At 45.8% G+C, this 26,486-nt stretch overlaps 1 protein-coding gene across 2 annotated transcripts in view; it reads left to right on the top strand.

The window, feature by feature from the left end:
• ANO6 (anoctamin 6) overlaps nt 1–26,486 on the top strand; it is a 157,155-nt gene that overhangs the window by 101,321 nt on the left and 29,348 nt on the right. For both annotated transcript variants that reach the window (XM_080939765.1, XM_080939766.1), the window contains 9 exons: nt 1,358–1,423; nt 2,503–2,787; nt 3,023–3,136; nt 5,094–5,209; nt 7,995–8,129; nt 14,338–14,443; nt 16,923–16,983; nt 24,338–24,480; nt 26,020–26,097. In XM_080939765.1, the coding sequence (XP_080795891.1) occupies nt 1,358–1,423; nt 2,503–2,787; nt 3,023–3,136; nt 5,094–5,209; nt 7,995–8,129; nt 14,338–14,443; nt 16,923–16,983; nt 24,338–24,480; nt 26,020–26,097 (1,104 nt within the window). The remainder of the gene's footprint in view (nt 1–1,357; nt 1,424–2,502; nt 2,788–3,022; nt 3,137–5,093; nt 5,210–7,994; nt 8,130–14,337; nt 14,444–16,922; nt 16,984–24,337; nt 24,481–26,019; nt 26,098–26,486) is intronic.

Genomic DNA, 26,486 nt, shown 5'->3' with positions numbered 1-26,486 from the left:
TATTAGGGCTGTTCTCATTCCAACTCCACACACTCCAAGTCTTCCTTCACTGGTAAAGAAGCGGTCAGGAACAAGGCCGCATTGCCCCAAGAGAACAAACATGAGCGTTAAGACTCTAGATGAAGAAATGCTGTGGAGATGAGAGTTATTTCCCAAGGGGAGCTGGAAATAAGACGGGCCAGGGGTAGAACAGATCAGAAACGCCCAAAGACGATTTGGAGAGATGGTGAGGCCCTCAGAGGGTCCTAGCACGTGCTGGGAACTGGGGAGTACCTTGAGTCTTCTCATGGTTTTGAGGCCAGGGCTTCAGGGCAGCTAGATGCCCCTCTTTAGGATGTTCGAGCATTTGCTTTGGCGGCGCTCTCCTCTGAGTTACATCTCATGTTACAAAGTGGTACTTGCTTACTATTTAGAATGGTAGGATCTCAGAGTAACATATCCGGTTCTGATGTTTCCATGGACTGTCACCAGGGACCTTCCATGTGGACGCAGGGCTAGACACCTACGGGGAGTTCACAGCTTGTTAAGGGGATTTTTCTGTGTTTGGGGCACAGCACCTCAGGGCCTCCTCTGCTTCTCGCAGGGTCAGGAGTGGCGCTCTCTGAGTAAAGTAGATGACTGCCACTCCTGGGCTAGCATGACCTCACCAGAAATGCGTGGCTGTTGCAAACACAAACCAAACTCATCCACTATTCTGGGCCATCATCGGGGAGAGGGCAACCTCAAGAGTGGGAACCCAGATCTGTGAGCGTCAGGCAGTGTACCTGAATGTGAACTTCTCTCCTATGAATATCCTTAGAGCTTTCGGTATTGTTGTATTGCCTTAGTTTAAGGCATGGAGAGAGAGAGAGAGAGAGAAAGAGAGAGAGAGAGAGAGAGAGAGAGAGAGAGAGAGAGAGAGAATGAATGTGTGTGTGTGTGTGTAAATCCACATGCATCTAATATTGAATCATTTGAATATATAATATAGAAATAAAAGTATAAAGTCTGGAATTGTTAACTCTGAAAGATAACATCAATAAATGAAACTCAAAAGGTTCCTTTTCTGTGCTCTTGGGAGCCAGAGATTGTGCCACAGCCATTTTTATAGACACCGAAAGGACCGAAGCCCCACAGGGCCTCTCTCGGCCTCTAGAGAGAACCCAGGAATCTATTCTACACCTTTGCGTTGTCTCGGAGGCTAACACCTCGGTAACACAGGTGGGCTCACTACTTTTCTTCCATTTTGAGCAAATATGTCTCACCAAGGCCAATAGTTTTTTTTAAAGAAAATAGTTTCCTAAATAGTTTTAAGGAAAAAAAAAAAACTTCTCTGCCAAACCTGGTGGTCTAACATGCATTCCGTTTCTTTTGTCAGAGGAAAAGACAAGCGTACGAATCTAACCTCATCTGCCACGGGCTGCAGTTGGAAGCAACGAGATCTGTAAGTGTTACTCTCTTCAAAACCCGTCCTAGACACTGTGCCTGGGATCTTATGCATCCCTGGATTTGGGGGAGGTGGGCGTGGCACAGGAAATGTGCCGACAGAGTGAGAAAGGAGACGGACAAGCCCTGAACCACCGAGATGCCTCGGTGGGCAAAGCACCACAAAAACCTGATGGTCCGAGTTCAGTCCCAGGAATTCATAGCTGGAGATGAGGTGGTGCTGCTGAGAGTCATCCTCTGATTCCCACGATTGTGACCAACGGGTACACCATATATACACTTCCCTCTTCGAGAAAGGGATGGCTTCAGTTTTATGACTTGCTTTTCCCTTTAATACATAGACTGCGTATCTGTAGCAGCAAGTATAATCCATTGGCATCAGTGGCCAGGTTGCACAATGGTTAGATACGAGTGAAGCAGCCCATTCCCCAGGTTTAGAATTTTGATTTTCATTAGTGTAACATGAATATTCTAGTGTTGTTATTCCAGGCCACTAACTTAGATTGTGTGCTGACAGGCATGCAGTTAGGTTTTCTTACCTAAGTATTACTAGTTTGAGTCTTGGGGAAATGGCTCGTTACTTAGGAGCATTGCTTCTGCGGAGGGCCAAAGTTCAGTTCCCGGTACATCTGTCTGTAACTCTGGCTTCAAGGGATCTGACACTCGCTTCTGGCTGCTATGGGCCACCTGCATGCATGTGCACATGCATAGTGTGCATGCACAAGTGCACATACAGACGCACACTCACAAATAAGACTTAAAGATAAACACTTAAAAATTACTAGTCTTATGTTTCTTAACTCAAACTAAGGATTTATCTTTAAGTAAAATATATATAATACTTATTCTTAATTTTTTATGTTACTATTAATATATTAGAAATGTTATATATGTCTTTAAGTAAATTATATATATAATAAAATATATGTATATAATTATTTGTAGATCTGATACCTTCACTTTTGCTAATGTCCTGGTTACATGGATTTTTATTTTAAAATCTACTGGAAGAGGGGGTAGGGTTCTGTTCCCTAAACTTGTGAAAATCACCGTTTGGTTTCTGTTGTTCCTGCGTAGGTTTCTGATGACAAGCTGGTGTTCGTGAAAGTGCACGCTCCCTGGGAAGTGCTGTGCACCTACGCTGAGATCATGCACATCAAACTACCCCTAAAGCCAAATGACCTGAAAACTCGGTCCGCCTTTGGCACCCTCAACTGGTTCACCAAGGTCCTCCGTGTGAACGAGAGTGTCATCAAGCCAGAGCAGGAGTTCTTCACGGCCCCGTTTGAGAAGAGCCGGATGAACGATTTCTACATCCTCGATAGGGATTCCTTCTTCAACCCCGCCACCAGAAGCCGCATCGTACGTCTGAACCGAATATGGTTTCTGTTTTGATGAGGCTTGTAACCTGCTACTGAATAATTAGTCGCTTGGTTGAGTTGTTGTGGTTTTGTTTTTAGAAACGAAAACCTACTAACTATTATTAGCAGTGTCGGTATGATTTCAGTACCGACGGTTTTCTGCTATGGTAATAAACAAGGTCCCGTGGGCTGGTTCTACCATAAAAAACACATACTCTGTTTTGAAATCGTTTTAGGTTTATTTCATCCTCTCTCGGGTCAAATACCAAGTGATGAACAACGTTAACAAATTTGGGATTAACAGACTGGTCAGTTCTGGAATCTACAAAGCCGCATTCCCTCTGCATGACGTAAGTCACATGGCAAAGCAGAAGCCGTTCATGAGGACTCTGGTGAGACAGAGAAGGACTAGACTTCTTGGGCTTCTGTCTCTTCCTCAGTAAGACAAAGATAATGTCATGAAAGATCACAAGTTGATCCAGGAAAGGAAAGATGCAGACAGCCTTCAGTGCTGGAGCCCAGGGGCACAGGCAGTGCTGGGTTTTAAGGGAGAGTGAACAGTAGTAATGAGGCAACAGTACAGATCATACAGGGCAGCACTCACTCTGCCTGTCGGAAAGTAAGGTCCCACTCTTCCGCTCCCTGGCTAGAAGCCCTTGTGAGACATATATTCTCTCTGCTCCCTCATGTCCTTATCAGTAAGGAATGTATGGTAACAGTTCCTACCTCATGGAGCTGTTTTGAGAGTCAATTAAATTTATGTAAACTATCAGTCCCTGTCATATAAATGGTAGCAAGTTTCATAATTGCCAGCAGATGTCATTACCAGAAAAAAAGCTGGACTATATGTTTTTTTGTTTGTTTGTTTGTAAGGAAAACATATTAGAAATTCTCATTTGGCATTTTCTGCAAATAGACTTTTCCCTCTCGAAATACTATTTTCAGACTGTACCTCAGCTTTTAAAATGGAGTTTATCAGGGTTCATGTCACAGTGACAAAGCACCATATTATTGACACTAAGGATGGACTGCTCAAAGGGTACAGCTGTCCATTGGATTCAGGAGTATTTCTAAAGCTGCCAGCATCCCTCCTATGGACTGAATTTTTAAAATATCACCCCAGCCCTTCAGGACCACATATATGTGAGGTCATTATACATCTAAGAGTGTTTACTGTATCCTGTCATTGAATTATGCTAAATATCACATCAATCCCAATTTACTTTGCTGCACTTACTACCCATCTGTCTAAATCTCTGCAACCAAAGAAAACCAACACCTTGTTTGATTGTTGCTACTTTGTGTTACATTGGGAGTTGAAGATAATCTTGAAGTGCACAATGTATCCAAACAAAACTAGAGCATCAAACAAGTGCTTGATTCACTTGGATAAACAGAGAGTGGGGGGCAGGGCAAGATGGCAAACACTGAGCCTCCTGGGAGATCCAGTGGCCACCAAGCCTGACAGTTTGTTCTATTTTTGTGGCCCAACAAAATTAGCAATGGAAACTTAAGAACCTCAGGGACAGTTGCATATTGTTCTCTGGATGTTAGCATGGGACAACACTGTCCTGGAATGCTCAGTTGACATTTGTCTTTCTTAGCTCTAAATCTGGAGTAATATTATGGTGTCAGGAGGCAGAAAACAACAACAACTAAAAAAAGACCAGGGCTCTCACCGAGGATGGGTTTTGTGATTCTGTGATTCTGTGAGTGACTGGGAGAATGGGTCAGACAGGAAAAAAGGGGGCTCGGATTCAGAGCCAGGAGGCTCTGTTTCTTGGGTGACAAGATACAGTCCCTGCTGTTTATTTCCTATGTATCATCAACATAACCACCGAACTGAGAGACAATGAAACACTGGTTTCAGCGGCAGCCTGCGGCTCACCAGCCAGGGTTCTGGTCTCCCCACCATCCAAGGCACGGTGGGGTAGGCTTTCAGACAAATGTCCCTTGATTATGAGGGCCTGAGGTCTTTTGTGGTCCATTTTCTCATTAATTAGTACAGCCTCACTTCAGGGCATCAGCATCCTTGGGGCCTCCCACCACCTGGCTGCCTTGCTCTCTAAGAGTGATGGTGACCAGCATCACCTTCCAAAGCATCCATTGCCGTCTCTGTTGCCAAATATCCTCCAAGGGCAACAGTGATCGTCCTTGTTTTAGAATCACTAAATATTAAATGGCACATCTGTCTCTTCTGTCAAGGGGGGGGGGGACAATTCCCTCAGTGGCTATTAGTGTCTTATTTAACAGTCAGATTTTTAAATTGAGAACCATGACACTCATTTCTTTCTCTCTGCTTCCTAGTGCAGATTCAACTATGAGTCGGAGGACCCCAACTGTCCCAGCGAGCGTTACCTCCTGTACAGGGAATGGGCTCACCCTCGGAGTATATACAAGAAACAGCCCTTGGATCTTATCAGGTGAGCGGGAGAGAGTAGTCTATTGACAAGCACTCTGTCCTGTGCGTTTGCTGCAGTGACATCTTCTCTGTCCAGTGACTTGACCTGATTTGTGCAGGGATACTTGATGTGCAACATCATGTGCTCCTGTTGTCATGGTTTCCTGTTTCATCTATCTTTGTGAAGGTGAGGGTCTTGAGTGGTCCAGTTTATTATTGGTTACCAAGGCCTCAGTTCAGGATATCAGTATCCTAGGGGCTCCTACCACCCGGCTGCCTTGCTCTCTAGGAATGATGGCTGCCAGCATCACCATCCAAAGCATCCATTGCTGTCTCTGTTGCCAAATACCCTCCGGGGGCAATAATGATCACTCATTAAAAATCGTTTGTTAGACTAATTATCTCATAATGACTCATTTAATTATTTCATTTGGTCCCCTATAGTCCTGCCTTGCTTAATATTATCTGGATTATCGTCACACAGGTGTACTTCCATGATCTCTGATTTCCCTGTAGATAAAATAGTAGCATGTGGATATATACTTGTAAACAGTTTCCCTGGGCCTTCATAAGGTACTGGTTTCCGGAGCCTCTGAGAATAAAGAGACCTGTTCAAGTCCCTTACGTAAAAGGCTATCACCTTTACACAGGGCCCATGCCCTTCCCCCATGAACCTTAAATTATTTTTCAATCCCTAGGGTGGTGTAAATAACATGGTGAGCCGGTGCTCTGCTGTGCTGGGTAGAGAGAAAACAGGAAGAAAAGTCTCAATGTGTTCACTGCAGATGGAGTCTGCACCGCCCCCCCCAATCAGACCCCCGATTCTTCAGGCTAGACTGGGTGTGGTCAGTGTGGGATAGCCACAGATGGACCCTCCCTCCAGTGTTTTCAGTTAGCAGGTGACTGAATCCCTGGGTGGAGAACCCACAGGTGGAGGGCTTGTGAAGTTTCTGTTTTATTAATGACCTTTCATAGGAAACGAGCTCTATCAGACTGCACTGCAGTGGGTTTAATGGCTTCTTATTTTAAGGAAAGCAAATGTATTTCTTAACTGCTGCTGCCCCATTCAACCAGTTTCCTTTCTTTGCTTCACTAGTTACCTCCTGAGCACTCAGGTTGATGGCCTATTCCTACAGTTCCATGGAATTATCAAAAGTGGGGGATTTAACCAGACGGTGGTAGCTCATGCCTTTAATCCCAGAACTTGTGAGGGAGAGGCAGGTAGTTCTCTGTGAGTTCAAGGCCAGCCTGGTCTACATAGTAAGTTCTAGGATAGCCAGGGCTACATAGTGAGAGACCCTGTCTCAGAAATAGGGGGAGGGGGATTCTTTCTGTAAAAGTGAACCTTACAAACGAGAAAAGGCTTCCAGCCTGTGAGCCCATTGGCATCACATAAGCCTCTTTGGAAGCATGACAAGAATATGTTAAAGACAGGCAAGAATGCCTCATACCCTTGCCAGGGTCTTTCCCCAAGCACCATCCCACACCTGCTATTTTCTGGTGGTCTAAGAGCCAGACACCAAGCCCCTGTCCTATGAGCGTGTCATCCTATGCACCTCTTCTGTCCGAACTCCTCTCCACATGGATCCTAGCTTTCTTTTGCAGCCTGTGATGCTGGGCTCTGTCCTCTGATCTGGTCCAGCCTCCTGGGGATCTAGGCTATGCTTCCAGCTGAGTTCCCCACTAGATGAGTGTCTTAGGGTTTACTGCTGTGAACAGACACCATGACCAAGGCAACTCTTATAGAGGAAAACATTTAATTGGAGCTGGCTTACAGGTTCAGTCCAGTATCATCAAGACAGTAACATGGCAGCATCTAGTCAGGCATGGTACAGGAGGAGCTGAGAGTTCTACATCTTCATCTGAAGGCTGCTAGGAGAAGACTGGCTTCCAGGCAGCTAAAGTGAAGCTCTTAATCCCATACTCACAGTGACACATCTACTCCAACAACCTCCTAATAGTGCCACTCCCTGAGCCAAGCAAATGCAAGCCATCACAATGAGGCCCAAGGAGACTGGCTCAGCTCCATACTGAACCTGAAGACCCACATATATCTCCAAACCTGGAAATGCTTGAGTCCACAGAACAAGATGAAAACAGATGCAACTCATAGAAACCCACATCACAGCAGCTGCCAGGGCCTCACTCACCACTCTGGCAGGGAGAGTTATTTTTCCTGCATCTTGTCCATCTTATTACCTATCGTCAGAAAGGAGGAGATGTTTTGAGAGAAAGAGACTGCTTTCACAGAAGGATTCCTGTTTTCCTACTATTATTTAATACCCCATAGGTATATAGGTACATTTGTGTAGAGAGAAGCCGTGGTGTGGATGAGGGGTGACACCCTATGAGGTCAGACATGTTGTTTCCTGTATGTGGGAAGATACCTGTGTCTTCCTCTGTGAAATTTTGGTTTTTCGCTGCACGTCCTGCATTTTCTCCAAGTGCGTAATAGCAGCTAACTGAATGGGCAGCCGACTCCCGCACATTCAAGGGTCTCTCGGAGTCTGTAACATGGTGGTCATCTTCACAGAGAGCAAGGGACACCCTGTCTCCTCCATCTATAGTGCTCTTTTCCTTCCTCGCTCTTGAATTCACCCTACTTCTGCTTGAGTAACATCCTTTCCGTTCCGTAGTTGAACGAAGGCGCCGACGTGATGGTGCTGGAAGTGTGAACAGAATCTGGATTTTTCATAAAGAAAAAAAACCTCCTTTACTTAAAAACCAAGCAGCTATGCTAGAACAAAGCTGCACAGTGACGAGCCTCTAAAAATACCTTTTCTCTCTCTCCCTCTCTCTCCCTCCAGGAAGTATTACGGAGAGAAGATTGGAATCTACTTTGCTTGGCTGGGCTATTACACGCAGATGCTTCTTCTGGCAGCTGTGGTGGGCGTGGCCTGCTTCCTCTATGGCTATCTTGATCAGGATAACTGCACTTGGAGGTAGTTCCACTGTAACCTTTGTCGCCGCGGTCATTGGTCCGACAGCGTTTCCAGGGTTTTTTGTGTTTCAGCAAAGAAGAATTCGGTGCAAACACACACTACACAATCTCTCCCAATTGTTCTGAGAATAGTAGCAAAGGAAATGGGAAACATTTTTTTCTCAGACAATCTAACACAGCCTCTAACAGGAGTAGTGTGTGTGTGTGTGTGTGTGTGTGTGTGTGTAATATATATAAACATTCTAGCGTTTTAAGAATGTATGTATGAAAAAGAAAGGACTGAAGATCACATTGTCCTTGAACTTCTGGCTTCTGAGAAATGCTTCACACAGCTTTGCAGACCTGGGCCAATGAAAGCTCTGAATTCTTAGGGTCCTTCTGAGAAAGCTGGTGATTTTTCTGTGTTTCGTAATAAATGACTTTTTCTTATGAAGAGATGCATGATTGGAAACTCAGGTAGCCAGCTGTGGCTTGGTTGTTTAACTTTTACAAAATGATTCCTTAGAATGTCAGAAAGAGGGATAACTAAGTACCTGATAATACGTTTATGCTTGGTACCGGAATTCAAATGCCAGCTTCATCATAGGACGGTGGCTATCAACCTGTGGGTCGTGACCCCCTTGGGGTCCCCATGGCCTTTTCACAGGGGTCATTGAAGATCATCAGAAGACATAGATATGTACATTCTGATTCATAACTAGCATAACTACAGTTGTAAATTATCAACAAAAATAATTTTGTGGCTAGGGGTGCGCCACAGCATGAGGAACTGTATTAAAGGGTCACAGCATTGGGAAGGTGAGAACCACTGATCTAAGGGGAGTCGCTGGGTGCTGAGGAACACTAGATTTTGAGGTGCTCTTGGGAGTTGTATTGTCACGCACCTGCTTTTGGTGTTCTCTGTTGTCTCCTGGTGGACGGGCCTCTGTCCAGGTGTAGTGGGCAGATGGTGGCTCGTGGGCTTTCGTGCTGAGGTGATGACATTTTCCAAGCCCTGAGCTTGTGACACTGGCCCTGAGGCTGGATGAGTAAGAGGGAGAGACAGACAGACAGGGAGACAGACAGACAGACATTACCTACCTGTCCCACTGACAAGCTGCACAGCCTGTGTACTTTTCATGCTTTATCTGCACAGCCACTGATGAATGCTGGGACTCCTAGAATATGTATGTCTGCTGAGAACATTTACTCCATATGTCGTCATGGGGACATAGGGCTTCATACCTCTTGAGGGATATAAAAAGTGGAGTTTCTGAGATATATGTAAAGTCTTTGTTTAACATTGTGAAAAACTACCTAAGTGCTGTCCAGATGACTGCTGTTTTACATCCCATCAGCCACCTGTACAGACTCCAGATTCTCTAGGTACCAGTGGGCACTTTTCTTGGTTTCGTTTTGATGTTTTGTAATTGGCTGTGATGGTTTGTGCTCGGCCCAGGGAGTTGCACTATTAGGAGATGTGGCCTTGTTAGAGTAGGTGTACCACTGTGGGTGTGGGCTTTAAGACTTTCATCTCACCTACCTGGAGGCCAATCTTCTACTCGTAGCCTTCAGATGAAAATGTAGAATTCTCGGCTCTGCCTGCACCATGCCTGCCATGTTACCATGCTCCTACCTTGATGACAATGGACTAAATCTCTGAAGCTGTAAGCCCGCCCCAAGTGAATGTTGTCCTTTATAAGACTTGACATGTCTGTTCAGCATAAAACCCTAATTAAGACATTGGCCATCTCATTCGATACAAGTGGTATGCCATGGCTGCCGTGGTTTTATTTCCCACAGACTGGAGTTGAGCATCTTCTCTGGGTTTATCATATTGGTTTGACTTTAGGAAAACATTTCTTGGAATCCTCTGCCTGTAATTGTGTTGACTTGGAATTAATTGTTCTTTATGTGCTCGGCATAGAATTCCCTTATCAGATCTTCTTCTGTTTCAGATGATATCACAACAGGGGAGTTTGTGGATAATGAACTTACTTCTCACAGTTCTACATATTAGGGGCTCAAGATGAAGGTGGCAGTTTGGTGTCTGGACACAGTCTGAAAGGAACCAGTGCTGTGCCCTTCCTGGCCTGAGAGCCCAGTTGTTTGTTTGTTTCTTAACTTATATAAGTTCCCCCTTTATTCTTGATGACTGGCTTTGCAGATGCAGAATCGGGGTACACAGCTCACGTTTATGACTTAGCAAACATCTCACACCTGCTGGGCTCTGGGTTTCTGGTGTGGAGTCATGTTTTCTCTCTGATGACCTTTCTGTGTGACCAGTCATTCGTCTATCTATTCTACCCTAGGGCTCTCTCTCCTTTGAGTATGGTGTTCCTAGGTTTGAATATCTCTGAGTATCTTCTAAGGTTTTGCCAAGAGTTTTCTTGGATGTAAAGATGAAAGCTTTCATCAAAATTTGGAGGTTGGGCTGATCCTTCAACAGCTCTTTCTGTCATTTCTTCTTCCCTTTCTGTGCCTTGGCTGATGTATGTGCCAGTGTGTCTGATAGAGTTCCCCTGGTATTTGAAGCTGGATTTTCAGGTGTTTCTCTATTCCTTTTTCTTTCCACTTCTCAGACGGTATAGTCTTAAGAGATACACTGAATTTCTTATCTGCAGAGGAGAGCCATTTGTGACTTCCTCATTGGTGTTACTGTGCTTTGCTTAAATTTCCTGTCAAGTTTTCATTAACATATTGCTTTCCTCATTCGGTGAGACTTGCTCACACTGGTTCTTTAATGCCATATTTGCCCAGTCGGGTTTGCGACGTGCCCGTGACTTGCACGTTGAGAATTTGACATTTTACGTATTCCACTGTAGGAGCCATGGGTACCAGCTTTTTCCTCAGGGTTTGTTGCTACTTCTTGCAGCTCCTCTGCCGGCCTTGTTCCTTTCCTGGACTGATCCCATGGTCTATGTTCCCTGCCTTGTATGGGCACTGAAGTCTGTGCAGTAGATCCGATTACGGTGATTCCAGATACCGGGCCCTGTCCTTTCTCTATGCCATGTGTATCTGACACTCCAACAGACAGTATTCAGCTCTCCTGAGACTTGCCCTTCTGGCTTATGCAAGACCCCAGGGTCAGCCTCCAGGTTCTTTCAGGCCTGCCCAGGCGTATGTACTCTTATGTAGAACATATGCATGTGGCCTCCAGCATCTCATACATTATCCCAGAGGTTTGGTGACTGTGGATACTCCCCACCTAGCTCTTCCTTTAAGTGTTTTGGGTTTGTGTCTGTGGTTATTGCTGACTCAAGTAGCTGCTATGTTAAGTAGTTCCTGAAGATTCTTGAAGCAGACAGTTGGGGGACTAGACTTCTTCACAGTAAAAGCTCTGGGTCTGAGGCAAGAAAATGAGAGCAGGCATCATGGAACTTCTCCAGGGAGCTGCCGGACAGGTCCAACACTGACTGTGTTGGGGAGAGGTCCCTGAAGCAGCTATAGACGCTTAGACTGCTGTGAGGCTCTTCTTGTTCATACTGGAAGGCTGCTAGGTTTTAAGTTGTCATGATGAACCTGGGGAGATGGGCAGAATAACTGGTCTAGTTAAATGCTCCAAAGCTGTATTCTTCACAGATTGGCCAACCCTTAATACACACATACCCACACACACACACACACACACACACACACACACACACACACACTCAAGTACACACACATACACACACTCATACACTCACACACACACACACTCACATACACACACTCATACACTCTCACACACACACTCTCACACACACTCTCACACACACTCTCACACACACACTCTCACACACACTCTCACACACATACACTCACACACACACATTCACACATACACACTCTCACATACACACACACACTCTCTCTCTCTCACACACACACACACATACACTCACACACACACTCACATTCACATATACACACTCTCACATACACACACTCTCTCTCTCATACACACACATACACACACTCATATACTCTCACACACACTCACACACACACACTCTCACACACACACATACACTCACACACACACTCACATTCACATATACACACTCTCACATACTCTCTCTCTCTCTCTCTCTCTCACACACACACACACACACACACACACACACACACACACATTGTCATTGTTCTCATTGCTTCTATGAATGAGTAGGTTTCATCCGGGCTGACACGGCCATCTCAGACACACTTCCCAAACCCATGTTTCTCTGGGTTATTTGCAAGGTCACCTAACCAACTGTAATGCTGTCCCACATTCCTGCAGCATCCAACATGGCATCACCTCTAAAAACAGTCTACAACTCCTTGTCTATATTCATTAAATCTTGACTGCATCAGTAACTTCCTCTGTGGTTTCCATGGTGACAGCATTTCTCCTTAGCCTAAGATTGTTGAGATATTCTTTTGTTGTTATATTCTCTTAAAAACATTTCTTTTATTTTCATGTGTGCATGTTGATAACACAGGTGCCCCCCAGAAGCCAGAGAAGGTATCAGGTCCCCTGGAGCTAGAGTTTACCTAGACAATTGTGAGCTACTCTGTAGGTTCTGAGAACCAAATTCAGGACCTCTGTAAGAGCAGATGTTCTCCTAACTGCAGAGCCCACCTCTACAGCTCTGTCTCTTTTTCATATTCTCTAGCTGTCATTTTTGCTTCTCAAATAGAATTGGTTTTTATGTGGCATAGTAAGGTTTATTTAAGTTCATGTTTTTCCATGTATCATGAATTGAGCTGTCTGTTCTTGTCAGCCTAACTCGGGGCTCAGGTCTTTGGCTATAGGTAGAAACCTTAGCATGTTTCATTTTTGTGCTGCTGTTGTGGGTTTAGACTGTGTCAGCTGTGTCTAATTAGCAACTTGTCAGTTCTGAACTTTGGGTCTTCCGTGAGATTTGTAGAGAAATAGAAAAAGATCCAGCAAGAATCCTGCTTTCCCTCCCCACCAGCTACCACCAAACAATTCTAAAACCCAGTACAGACCTTCCTTACTGTATTTGATAAAGTTTTGTGGATTTTTTCATATAAATCTTAATACATCTTTGATTAGATTCATTTCTAGTCACTATACTTGTTAAGCTACTGAAAAAGTAGTATTTAAAAAAATTTTTTTTATTTCCCAATTGTATCAAGCAGATAAGGAGAAAATCTCTTTTGATTTCCCTGTGTATACTTTATATATTGATTTTTGCGTCCACAAACTTCACTAAATATGTTCTTATTATCTCTGGGTTTAAGGCTAGACCTAATGCCAAGACAAATACTAGGGTCTGTGCAGGGGAGGGGTGGGGTCTTAAGTTGCTTCTGGTGAGGCTCATGGAAGCAGAAGTAGAAATGTGATTCCTACATCCAATAAAAACAGCAGCTGGAGGGGTTTACAGAGAACGCTGGTTCCCTGGGTGGTGTGCAGAGACAGTAGGGATCCTGAGAGGCTGTGGTTTCCCTCCTCCTGGTGCTCAAAGCCTTACATCACTGGACCTTCTGTGTTCTACAGACCTCCAAGCAAAGCAGTTAGGAAGATCCTTTCTCATATCTGAGAGTTATGAGTAAGCTGGGGCATCATATGGAATTCTCAGAGTTAGTAAAAGACATTATTTTCAGAGGTTAAGAGCACTGACTACTCTACCAGAGGTCCTGAGTTCAATTCCCAGCAACCACATGGTGGCTCACAACCATCTGTAATGAGAACAAATGTCCTCTTCTGGTGTGTCTGAAGACAGCGACAGTGTACTCATATACATAAAATAAATACATTTTTTAAAAAAAGATATTATCTTAAAATATCAGGGGCTGGAGAGATACCTGAGTGGCTAAGAGCACTGACTGCTCTTCCTGAGGACCTGGATTCCATCTCCAGCCCCCACGTGTTGGCTCATAACCATTTTATACCTCCAGCCCAGGAGGATCCAGTGCCCTGGCTTCTGTACCCAGGATGCACAGACATACATGCTAGCAAAATACCCACATAGATGAATGAACATAAAGGCTTAAAAAAAGGTTTGAAATATGTAAAATAAATTTTTTCAAAGAAAGGATACAGATCATTGACTCTTCTGTGTGCTTTTATAGTTTTTATGTGGCAAGCCTTCGTCAGAATAAGGAATATCTCCTGCCATTCTGTGTCACAGGCTTCGGTTTTGTTGCTTGTCACAGGCGGGCTTGGATTTTATTATGCTGATAGAACATGAAAGCCTTTTGCTAACGTTTCCGTGTTGTTTTGTTTCTTTTCTCTGTAGCAAAGAGGTCTGTGATCCTGACATCGGCGGCCAGATCCTGATGTGTCCCCAGTGTGACAGGCTGTGTCCCTTCTGGAGGCTGAATATCACCTGTGAATCTTCTAAGGTAATTCTCAGTATTCCAGATGTCTGCATAAGACAGTCACTTTAGCAGAGCACACCAATTATTCTCCCCCTGAGGACTTTCAAAAGGACTTTCTTAAAAGCAAACCTCCCCCCGGAGGTTTACTGGGAGGTAGTGTATGGTACACTCATCTATTCTGCATTTACAAATAGTAAATTGTGAGTGATCACTTCTCAGAAGTCTCTGGGGAAGTAAGGATGTGGTGGGTTTGACCTTCCTGAGCAACTCAGTGAATCTGAAATCAGCTTACTTTGAGTTTTTGTTTGCTTGGGGTTGGGGCTTGCCCTACCATTAAGCTGTAGCCTCCAACCAACATCCTGATGTCCCGACATCCCGTAAAACATTGCCAGTGTTTGCCTTGATTCAAGTGGGGAAAACCCTAAAATCTGTGCTTGTAGATTTGTACTTACAAAACCTGCAGTTTGTACATTTTTTGTCTTCTACCCTTCCAAGTGTGTACACACTATATACTTGGATTTTCAAAGGCCCTCCTGATGTGTATATAAAAAAGAAAAGATGATGTCTCCCTGCTTCAGCACCAATGTTAGGAAAAAGATGAAGAGAGTCTGGGGGACCCATGTTGGGAATTCCTTCCCCCTGAGGGACCAGCCACACAATGGTATAGTACAGAATAGAGTTTATTCAGAACATAGGGAGGGGAGTTAAGAGGGTAGTAGAGGCAGAGAGAGAGGGGGGGGGGGAAGAGAGACAGTAAGAGGCCAAGAGAGAAAGGAGGACAAGCAGGTCCCTTTATAGTTTTATAGTGCCTGGAGCATACCTGGCTGTTGCTAGGTAACTGAGGGGTGGGGTTTACAGAATCCCAACAGCCCCTGCTCATCTTTAGACGACATCTGTTCATTTAGAGGGAGGGTTTTATATTTTGTATTGCTTGCCTCAAAACATCCTCACAAGACACAGGTGACACTGGCCGGTGGGGCGAGCTCTAAGATCTAGAAACTTGGGTGGAGCCTTGAGACAGGAGGGAAGCTGTGACCTTTGACAGGCACCTTGAGCACCTCGTTTCTCAGCATTCTAACTGTAAAGTGAGAGTGATTCCACCTGCATCATGGGTGCTTTTTCTTGAGAGGTAGGAAAACAGCCTGGCCCGTCATGACAGAGTACTGGTCTCCCATGCGCATCTTGTCCTGCTGTGGGAGAGGAGAAATCATCGTGTGATCCTGGAGCCTTCTGACCTAATCCATCAAAGTCTGTCATTTAAGAGTAGTGCTAGGCTACTGATTTCTTCTACTGTTTTAAACTGTTTATTTGAGTAGACTGTTGCTGTTCGGGGCATCAGATCCCATTACAGATGGTTGTGAGCCACCATGTGGTTACTGGGATTTCAGGACCTCTGGAAGAGTAACCAGTGCTCTTAACCGCTGAGCCATCTCTCCAGCCCCAGAGTACTGATTTTTATACTTTAATTGTGTGTGTGTGTGTGTGTGTGTACACAAGCAAGTGCTCAAGTGAGAAAAGAATTTTGTGGAGTTGTTTCTCTTTCCATCCTTTTTCGGGGTTCCACACCACAGGCTTGTGCAGCAAAGCATCTTTACCCACTGAGATATTTTGAGGATAAATACTGTTTGTTCGGTGTTCTTGTACTGATAACATCACCTTTGATGCACAGGGCCCATGATGTAGGCAGAATCATTCTCCCATTTTACAGGTTGAGACACTGAGGCCCTGAGAAACTAAATAGTCTATTAAGCTCACACAGCTAGGAACTGGCAAGGGCAGGAGCTACAGCAGACATGCCCTGCCTGCCATACGGAGGTCCTCACTGACTGGTGGCACTGGGCACATCTGTGTTTGAAAAACCTGTCTCACTACTAGTTATGACGATTGTGGCACACTGTCAGCCTAACCGATTGCTACACTTAACTAAGATTAAAAAGGATGGAACTTCCTGCCCCAGAGCCAAGACAGTGCCCAGACTGTGGTGGCTTACAGATGCAAAGTCCTCGGCCCGTCGGAAGCAGAAGGCTCCTGGAGGCGAACCACCGAACTCGCCTTTGTGCTTTATTTTATTTTTAATAAGGAAAGAGGAATTTCTGGAATTTATCCTCTGAGGGAACTAAGACAATGATTAGAGGCGAACCGTAAAGTTACTTATAGGGCACTGCATCCTTAGAGCTGTTGGCTGCGTCCTTCCGCTCTCTCTGACAGCTCATAAAAACAGGCTTTAACGGCCTGCAGTCTTAGCAGCTGTGCTTGGTCCTTCATCGCGGTGTGGGAAGATTCCACTACCAAATGTACTCAGGGCTCAGGCGGCGAAAGCTGTTTGCTTTTAAAATGTGAGAAATTCCATCCGTGAGTATGTCCTACGTGCGGGGATCGTTAAGCCAGCGCCAGGCTTCGGCAAACACTGCAGGCTGCAGAGCTCACCAAGAGTTAACGTCTTCACTTGCATTCTGATAGGTGACCAATTGATTTATTTATGCACCATTGCTCTGTTTTCCAGAAATTGTGCATCTTTGACAGTTTTGGAACCCTGATCTTCGCCGTATTTATGGGAGTGTGGGGTAAGTTGCTTCCAGTTTTCTCTCAGTTTTGATGGTGTTGGTACAATTTTGTGTAAGCTATTAAATTCATCTACTTTTAGGGCCATGTCCTGGCTGGGCCTCTGCTCCTCCAGAGCTTCATTTGTGGTTGTCATTAGATCTTACTGGATGAAAACTTACCTCAAAAAGAAAGCTATGGCTTCAACAACACACATGATTTCATTCTTTTTTTGTCCCCTTTTCTCAGTTCCGAATCACATATGGCCTGATCTCTGGTGAGCCACTGGCTTCTCTGTAAAGAGGTGATCTAGCAGCAAGAAGCCTGGCTTGGTCTGTGGGGTTCCAAAGGGTCTCACCCTCAAATGGTCTAGCCTCGGATTCTTTATTTATGGGGCTTCGGAGATACAAAAGGAAGCAAGGGACCACAAACTTCAGTGTGTTTGACATTAAAAATTATTATTGACATTTATTCTTTGAAAATTCCATGCAATTAAATATGGCCATATTCACCCCTGCTTCCGTTCTCAAGCTCCCCCCCACCCTCCCTAATACATCTTCCTCTCACCTTCATGTTCTTTTCTGAAATCACTCACTAAGCCCAGTTGGTACTGCCTGGGTGTACATGGGCAGTTGGCCAGCTCTGGTGCATGGACGCCTGCCTCTAGCCACCCTTCCAATGATTCTCCTTCCCCAAGCAGCTACTGAATGCCAACAGCTCCTCCATGGGAGGTGGGTTTTGTGAGCTCACCCCTAGTCTGTGTTGTAATTTGGGCTGGCTTCTTTTGGGCAGGTCTCCTGCAGGCAACCATGGCTGCTATGAGTCTGTGAGTACAGCAACTATGCCTTGTCCGGAGGACAATATTTCATGGCATTCTTCCCTGTCCTCTGGCCGTTAAATTCCTCCTCCCCCTCCTTTCTCCTCGCCCCTCCTTCCTTCTCCCCCTTCCCCCTATTGTGCAATGTTACCTGAATCTTGGCAGGGGTGTGATGAGAGATGTCCCATTTAGAGCTGAGCATTCTTGGTTACTTATTCTAAGCACAAGGGGAAGCTCCTTTGAAAGCATCCTAGAACTATGGGTTTAAATTTAAATGAGCATTTAGTGATGTCACAGCAGAAGGTCCCTGTGACTTCCTCAGCCATGGGCCCTTGGCTCAGTTTATAATACCAGGCCTGACTTCTGTCCTGTGAGGCAGACCCCCCCAAATCCAATCAGAAAACAATCGGCTACCCTATAGAAAAGTCCTGCCAGTACTGTGCCCTGCCAGGTGGAGTGCACCCACAAGTGTGACGTGACATTGGGCCTAAGATTGCACTGTTTGCTAATACCCTGGCATCTGTGTCAAGTCAAGCATCCAAGCCTGAGTCATGAAGGGATGGAGTGGAGGAGACGACTAGGGGCATGAGTCCCCTGAAGCCCTCGCTGTTTCGGTGTCCGTTGTCCCAAATGCTCAGAACCAGAAGCATTTCAGAGCTTGAAGTCATGGTCTCTTTCGTCCTCCTCTTTTTCCTGCCTCTCCCTCCCCCCTTGAAGACACAATCTTTAATCCCCAGTATTCCAAAATCACAGTGTTAGTGTAAGTCAGCACTCAGCATGGATTCTATGTTTGTAGATCAGGAATGTGTATTTTTTTAAGATTTATTTATTTATTATAAATTAATAAGTACACTGTAGCTGTCCTCAGACACAGGAGAAGAGGGCATCAGATCCCATTACAGATGGTTGTGAGCTACCATGTGGTTGCTGGGATTTGAACTCAGGACCTCTGGAAGAGCAGTCAGTGCTCTAACCACTGAGCCATCTCTCCAGCCCAGGAGTGCATATTCTTATACTACGATAATCTCTGCAGTTGGGATTCAGCCTGGGGCAGGGGCAGTGGAGAGGAGCAGGGGAACATCCCTGAGCTTGCTTCGTTTTACACTTCTACAGGATTGGTAAGTTCCTAAGTGTATTTCACAGAGGTGCTAATGGCCAATTCTCTGTAATAAATAGAAAAAGATGGTTGGCAGTGTCAGGTTACAGGAAGGTGTAGGGAAGAAACAGAACTGTGCCTCTCAACCTGAAAGGCAAGTCATTAGTGTGTGCACACACCAGAGCGGGGGATCCTCCGTCTCTGCAGGGTGGGTGGTGGCTGTACCTATCTATGAAGAGCCACTGAATGGTGTGTTGTACCCTGAAGGAGTACCCATGTGCTGAGTGGTATAGAGAGAATATCTTACAACTGTATGAATGTGGCACTTGTCAATAATAAGAAGGCGGGACATCTGGGAGGCAGAAAGGATTCTGGGACAGAGCAGGCAGAAGATCAGCCTGGGAAGACGTGACAAGACAGAGACAGGGTACCTGAGCACAGGTGACCAGCCACGTGGCAGGATGCAGGTTAAAATTAATTAGGTTATTTTAGTTATGATCTGGTCAGAGTAGAGCCTAGCTGTATGGCCAAGGTATTTGTAAATATATTTTGAGTCTGAGTCTTAATCTCTGGGATCATGGGATTGGGAGGAAGAACCAGACCTAACTTCTACAGGGTGGGGCTGGCCCATGGACCCTGTTCGGAGACAGTGAAATCTAAGGTGGCCGCACTTACTTAGTAAGAGGGCCTGTCATTCAGACACTTAGCATGTCTTACTGGAAACCACACACTGGGAGATACTTGGCACAGAAGCATAGAGCAGGCAGGGGGTGCAGCTCAGTGGGACACTTGAGGCTTTGGGTCAGATTCGTGGATTTGGATCCTGTGTTGCCCTCTTCTGTTGTAAGTACATCTTCCTCCAGTAGTGGCCCAGGAGTTATGTGTGGAAGTCAGCACGCTTAATGTGTGCGAGCCACAACTTGTGGTCTCTGCAACTCAAACAGAAGACATTTTAAATAAAGGGGAAATATACTAATTTCAATGCAGGAGGGACACAGTTCAAATGTCCTAAGTTTCCTGTCTCTGATTGTTAACTGCGCCTTGGTTGTAGAATTGTCAAGCATCAGGCTGCCTGTCGATCCTGTCCGACTGTAGGATGCAGAAAGCATCTCTGCGTTGCTTGTAGTGTACCATACATACATCTTTAAGGATGTGTGTCTGATGAACTCTCTAAGTGCTTTACGCCAGTTTCCTCATTACTTCTGCCTGCTGAGGATAACCGCTGTGAACCTCATTACAGAAAGTCTGAAACTGCAGAGTCGAGGCTGCGGGAGGCTCTGAAGTCTCCGCTGAAACTGCTGCCAGTCCTGTGGCATCTCCTCCTGCACACTGTGTCTGGCACTGACTAATTCTCAGCTCTCTAGAGACGGCAAACATTGAGGGTGGGAAAGCTTTTATAATCCTATAATCCTATATAGGAGGAATCACATACTTACCTAGAAACAGCCCCCATTTAGGCTGCACCAACCTGGGAGATCTGGGGAACTCACGGAATCCTAAACACAAGCTGTGATTAAAACAAGGATTCCGGACACATCCCAACCTCCTCATGTTTGTGGGTGTGTGGTGTCATGATTTTAAAAGTGAGAAAAATAGCAAGTGGCCCATGGCCACACATAAAGTGACAAAAAAAAAAAAAAAAAAAAAAAAAAAAGCTCTGCAAAAAGCTTGGCTTGTCTCGGGCTTCAGTCAGGGACAGATACAGTGTAAGTGACTCATGGTGGCTCATACCTTTAATCCCAACACTTGGGAGGCAGAGGCAGGTGGATTTCTGTGAGGTTCAGGCCCACCTGATCTACATAGAGAGACCCTGTCTCAAAAAACAAAACCACCACAACAAAAATGTGCATTAAGGAATTAGCAGCAAGGTTTTTAGGAAGAGGCAGAAATGTGTGATTTTGTTGACATAATTATAGTTTCGTGTGTTGATGATTTGTTTAGGGTTCAGAAAAGTAGGAATGGGCAAATAAATACATTCTTTTAGCATCTGTGGAACTTTGTCCAAAACAGATCCTATTGCAGGACACAAAGCAAGTCTCCACAAATCTGAGAAAAATTGGGCTGGAGCAATGGCTCGGCAGTTATTGCGCTCACGGAGAATCTAGATGGAGTTCCCATCACTAGGCTTAGGCCACCAAAGCTACTTGTAACTCCAGGTCCAGAGGACCCAGCACCTCAGGCCTCCACAGGCACCTATGTGCATGGTTTTAAAAATAATCAAAATAAATTAAAAACCTGAAAATCAAATAGCACACTTTCAATTGATGAATGAATGGGTCATTGAGGAAATCCGGAAACTCAAAAAAAGTTCCTAGAGTCAAATGAAAATTAAAACACAATCTACCAAAACATCTTCAATACAAAGAAAACGGTTGTCAGGACCTTTATAGTTAAAAGTACATACATTAAAATATAAAAGAGGCTGCAAATAAGTTATTTAAGATACCTTGAGGCCTTGGGAAAACAAATAGAGAAGCTCCAAATCAGTAGACAGAAAATAATTAACTAAATGAGAATAAAAATTAATAGATTGGGAAGAAAAATAAAAACACCAAAAATTCAAAGCCTTGGCCGAGGTAGATTGACGTAGAGAGAGTGGGCCGGTGTTAGCTGGGAGCGCAAAGATGATTGGTTCCTCAAGCCGAGGTTGGAGGGCACCCAGTTTCTGACACATTTCCTTCAATGTATTCAATGAGTGTATTTGTTACGTTGCAGTTGTGTATCTGTGAACAAAACATTCCTGCCCCCATGACAGCGACATTGTAGGCATGGCAGACCATAAACCCCGAAGCAAATGTAGATCAGGCTTGCATGTGTGCTGCATGTGTTGGAGAGAAGGAGGGCTGACAGGAGAAATGAAGCTCTGTTTGTGAGAGAGCACACTTTACTAGAATGACCTCAGACTTAGCAGACTGAGTGGAGTCAACTTCTGGCATGGGGCATACTTGGCAGAGTACTTGGGTAAGTTCAAGTAGGCCTTCTGTTTGATGGGCTGTGTGGATGTGTACTGAGGGTCTTCAGTTCCATGGTCAGCCTGAGAGGGTTGACCGTCATACTCTCTGGCAGGGATCTCAGGAAGTGTCTGTCACCTGAGGCTAGCATAGCTCCTGTGGGTTGTCACAGCTTGCTCTACACAACAGCCTAGTGTCCTGGAGGCATTTATCCAGTCACAAGTAGTTACCTCATTTCCTGTTAGGCAAGTTCAAAGACACTGAAGGCCTGAATGTTTTCTCAGTGGAGCCAGGATTCTTCCCTCAGTGGGGGAGCTGATCCTAACCCCCAGGCCATTTCTACCACTAACTAACTTGTTGGTGAATCAGTCAACACAAGCAAGACTGGGAGCTGGGTGCTCGAGCCTTTCCCTAGTCTTCACCTCTGTCTTCTATGCCCCGGCCCTTCCTCCAAGCTTCAGGCTTCTCACTCTGCCCTGCAGGACCAACTCTCAACCCTGACTGCTGATTGGAGGACAAGAAAAAAATGACAACAAACACCTGTGCTCAGGACTGTTTTAACGCCCCTCCCCCCTTTTATTGCCTCTTATGTGCAGCTCAGGTGAGACCTGGCATTGTAGACACCTCATTTAGCCATCCCCCCACTCCCAGTCAACACTGAGGACTCCTGATTTGCCTGGCTCTTCCCAGTCCTCTAGACTAGACACCTGCTCATTGGCATCTATTATCACTGACTGTATTAATTACTTTCTATTGTTGTGGTTAAAACGTCATGACCAAGGCAACTTAGAAAAATGTTTACTTGCACTCACTGTTTCAGAGGGTTAAAGTTGATAGCAGCAAAGCATCTCGACAGCAAGCAGTGGACATGTTGGCTGGAGGAGCAGCTGTGAACTAACATCATGATATGCAAATAGGAAGCAGAGAGAGAAAGAGAGAGAGAAAAGCAGCTTACTGGGAATGTCATTGGCTTTTGAAACACCAAAGCCTGCTCCAGAGACACACCTCTAATAAGGCCACACCTCTTCATCCTTCCCAAACAGTTCCACCAAGTAGGAAACAAGTATTCGAATATATGAACCTGGGAGATCAGTCTCATTCAATGCACACACAGACCCAATGTCTTCCCTCTGATGTGCTCCTACACTAGAATCAAGTGCTCTGTCAAACGTTCTTGACATCTTCCAGCCCCTTCATTACACCTTGCATCCAGCCTGTGTGCTTCAACATCCTTCACACATGTATCCTTATTAGTGTTTACAGATAGGTCTCGCCTCTGTTCACACAGACCACCTCCAGTGCCCCTCCTGACCTTTGCTAAACTCCTGGCTCCTTTCAAGGTCTATGATATTCTTTGTAAGTCACCCTCCTGCAAATCTGTCACTTGGCTGGTCCGTCTTCTTCATCTTAACCCTGCAGGCAGAGCCTGGCTGGGAAGCACCTGCTGTCCTGGCCTCCTTGACATGGGCAGCTCCACAGGAAGACAAACTTTTCACCTGCCTCCTTCCTCCCTTACCTGATCATGTCAGTCATTCCAAGTCCTGGCATGGCCCCCTCCTCTGGAAGTCTGTCTAAGTGTATTATAGTCTTCTCAACCTTGATTCTCTGCAACCCTTCTATGTATATAGTTCCTTATACCATAAAATTATATTGTTGCTACTTCTTAACCATAATTCTTCTACTGTTATGAATCGTAATGTAAATATCTGATGTTTCGGATATCCAGTATGCGACCCCTGTGGGGGTGCAGCCCACCTCCCAGGTTGGGACCCACTGGTTTGTTGGCTGTGTCCAGAACAGTCTGCTCTCGCTTGCTCTGTGGTACCTCACATCCTGGTGCATCTCCGACTCTCTTTTTGTCTTTCTTGTTCTCAGCGTGTAGTGGACGCTTGAATTGTAATTGTGAACAGGAACCGAGGCCAATGTGAGGATTTTTATGTAAGAAGGGTTAGAGACAGTGCACTAATTAAAAAGAGCCCAGGAAACTGACCTGGGAGCCGTATCTTCAATTAACATTTGACATTTTTAGCTTTTTTGAGTTGCAGATTATGAAAAAAAAACAAAGGTGCCTAATTGCTTCATGTTTGTACAAAATTGAGAAAGAGATTGGTTTTCCATGTAAAAATATTACTTTAGCTTGTTAAGAGGGCACTAGAGTGCTCTTTGTACCCCAGCCCTAGAGGGAGGGAGAGGATGTAAGGAAAGGCTGAACTATGGACTGCTCTTGATTAGGGGATTACCTGTGTGTTCAGTTGGCACAGTGTGGGTTGCAAGCTCTGTGTGTGACATACACACGTGCCTTCTGACCATCCCTGTTGCCTGCCTCAGAACATCATGTTCCATAGTGTTTGTAAATTGCCAACATTTTCATTGAAAGAAAAAAGCACTTCCTGCCTTTTAAATGTTAGTGTCACCTATAAATAGATTGCACTCCCCACAAAGAGGAGTGATATTTCCCAGCCTGGAGTCTGACACCAATCTTAAAGCCACACTGTCCTCTTCTCTCCTGTCAGTTACGTTGTTTTTGGAGTTTTGGAAGCGGCGCCAGGCAGAGCTCGAGTATGAATGGGACACTGTTGAGCTACAGCAAGAGGAACAGGCCCGACCCGAGTATGAGGCCCAGTGCAATCACGTGGTAATCAACGAGATCACTCAGGTATGTGTCTGTTCTACTGCAGTGTACTGCACATGCCCTGCAGGTGCTCTGCATGGTGCTGCAGTGCAGTGCTCCCTGCAGGTGCTCAGCATGGTGCTGCAGTGCAGTGCTCCCTGTAGGTGCTCAGCATGGTGCTGCAGTGCAGTGCTCCCTGCAGGTGCTCATAGTCCTGCAGTGCAGTGCTCCCTGCAGGTGCTCATCATGGTGCTGCAGTGCAATGCTCCCTGCAGGTGCTCAGCATGGTGCTGCAGTGCAGTGCTCCCTGCAGGTGCTCAGCATGGTGCTGCAGTGCAGTGCTCCCTGTAGGTGCTCAGCATGGTGCTGCAGTGCAGTGCTCCCTAGAGGTGCTCAGCAAGGTGCTGCAGTGCAGTGCTCCCTGCAGGTGCTCATAGTAATGCAGTGTAGTGCTCTCTGCAGGTGCTCAGCATGGTGCTGCAGTGCAGTGCTCCCTGCAGGTGTTCAGCATGGTGCTGCAGTGCAGTGCTTTCTGCAGGTGCTCAGCATGGTGCTGCAGTGCAGTGCTCCCTGCAGGTGCTCAGCATGGCGATGCAGTGCAGTGCTCCCTGCAGGTGCTCAGCATGGTGATGCAGTACTCCCTGCAGGTGCTCAGCATAGTGCTGCAGTGCAGTGCTCTCTGCAGGTGCTCAGCATGGTGCGTCAGTGCAGTGTTCTCCTGCAGGTGCTCAGCATGGTGCTGCAGTGTAGTGCTCCCTGCAGGTGCTCATAGTAATGCAGTGTAGTGCTCCCTGCAGGTGCTCAGCATAGTCCTGCAGTGCAGTGCTCCTTGCAGGTGCTCAGCATGGTGATGCAATTCAGTGCTCCCTGCAGGTGCTCATAGTAATGCAGTGTAGTGCTCCCTGCAGGTGCTCAGCATGGTGCTGCAGTGCAGTGCTCCCTGCAGGTGCTCAGCATAGCCCTGCAGTGCAGTGCTCTCTGCAGGTGCTCAGCATGGTGCTGCAGTGCAGTGCTCCCTGCAGGTGCTCAGCATAGTCCTGCAGTGCAGTGCTCCTTGCAGGTGCTCAGCATGGTGATGCAATGCAGTGCTCCCTGCAGGTGCTCAGCATAGCCCTGCAGTGCAGTGCTCTCCCTGCAGGGGTTCACAACACAATCCACTAGGCCATCCTGGGGCTTGAACAGTACAGGTGCCTGAGCCCAATATGGTAGCACTGAGGCGCTGAGTACCCAGCTGTGTCTGGACACTGCTTAGGACAGTGAGTGCAGGAGACCTCTGTGGCCCGTCTCTTGCAGTAACAGTAGAGTGTGTATATTTTAGAGAGTGGGAATGGCATAGGTGTTTAGGGAAGCTATGTCGGCATGCGTAGATGCATCTCAGTCGTCACAGTCCTGGGTTCAGTATGCAACACCAAAGCAAATCAACACTGAACTCGGCCTGCGTGTCTGAGGTTATTAACTAACCAAGCAGAGTGAGAACAGGATGCTGGCAAAATAGGGTTCGTTTGTTTTTAAGTCTTAAGCTCTGTCGGCACATCTGGAGACATCAGCAGTGTTGCCCACGTGACCAGCCATTTCTTTCTTCAGGAGGAGGAACGTATCCCGTTCACCACCTGTGGGAAGTGCATCCGGATCACCCTGTGTGCCAGCGCTGTCCTTTTCTGGGTAAGAAACTGTGTTGCAAGCTATGTTTCGAGTATTTAATTTTTTTTATTACGTGACAAGGTTTTTAGTATCTCCTTTAAAATGTTGAACAAAGTGCAAGCCAGGTATGGTGCCTATGTGGTCTCATAGGTGTGGTTGCTACTTGGTCTTATAGAGAGGTGGCTCCAGAGCGCCCCCTGGCTCTCATGTGGAGTATTGCCAGGTCAGGGTACCTTCTCCTTTGTCCCCTGTGGCTCTTCTGTTCCTTCCGCTCCCTTCCTGTCAGCCGGGCAGGGGTTTCTAGCGATTACAGAAGAACTCAAGTATGAGGCAATAAGAACTCTTAGGAAATTGCAACAGCAACAACTAAAATTTTTAATTTTAGGGCTCTCCATAACAAAAAAGATATG

Source organism: Micromys minutus, assembly GCF_963924665.1.
Source record: "Micromys minutus genome assembly, chromosome: 27".
Taxonomy (NCBI): domain Eukaryota; kingdom Metazoa; phylum Chordata; class Mammalia; order Rodentia; family Muridae; genus Micromys; species Micromys minutus.
Note: the sequence above shows the minus strand (reverse complement) of the source record. Positions and strands in the feature narration are given on the sequence as shown.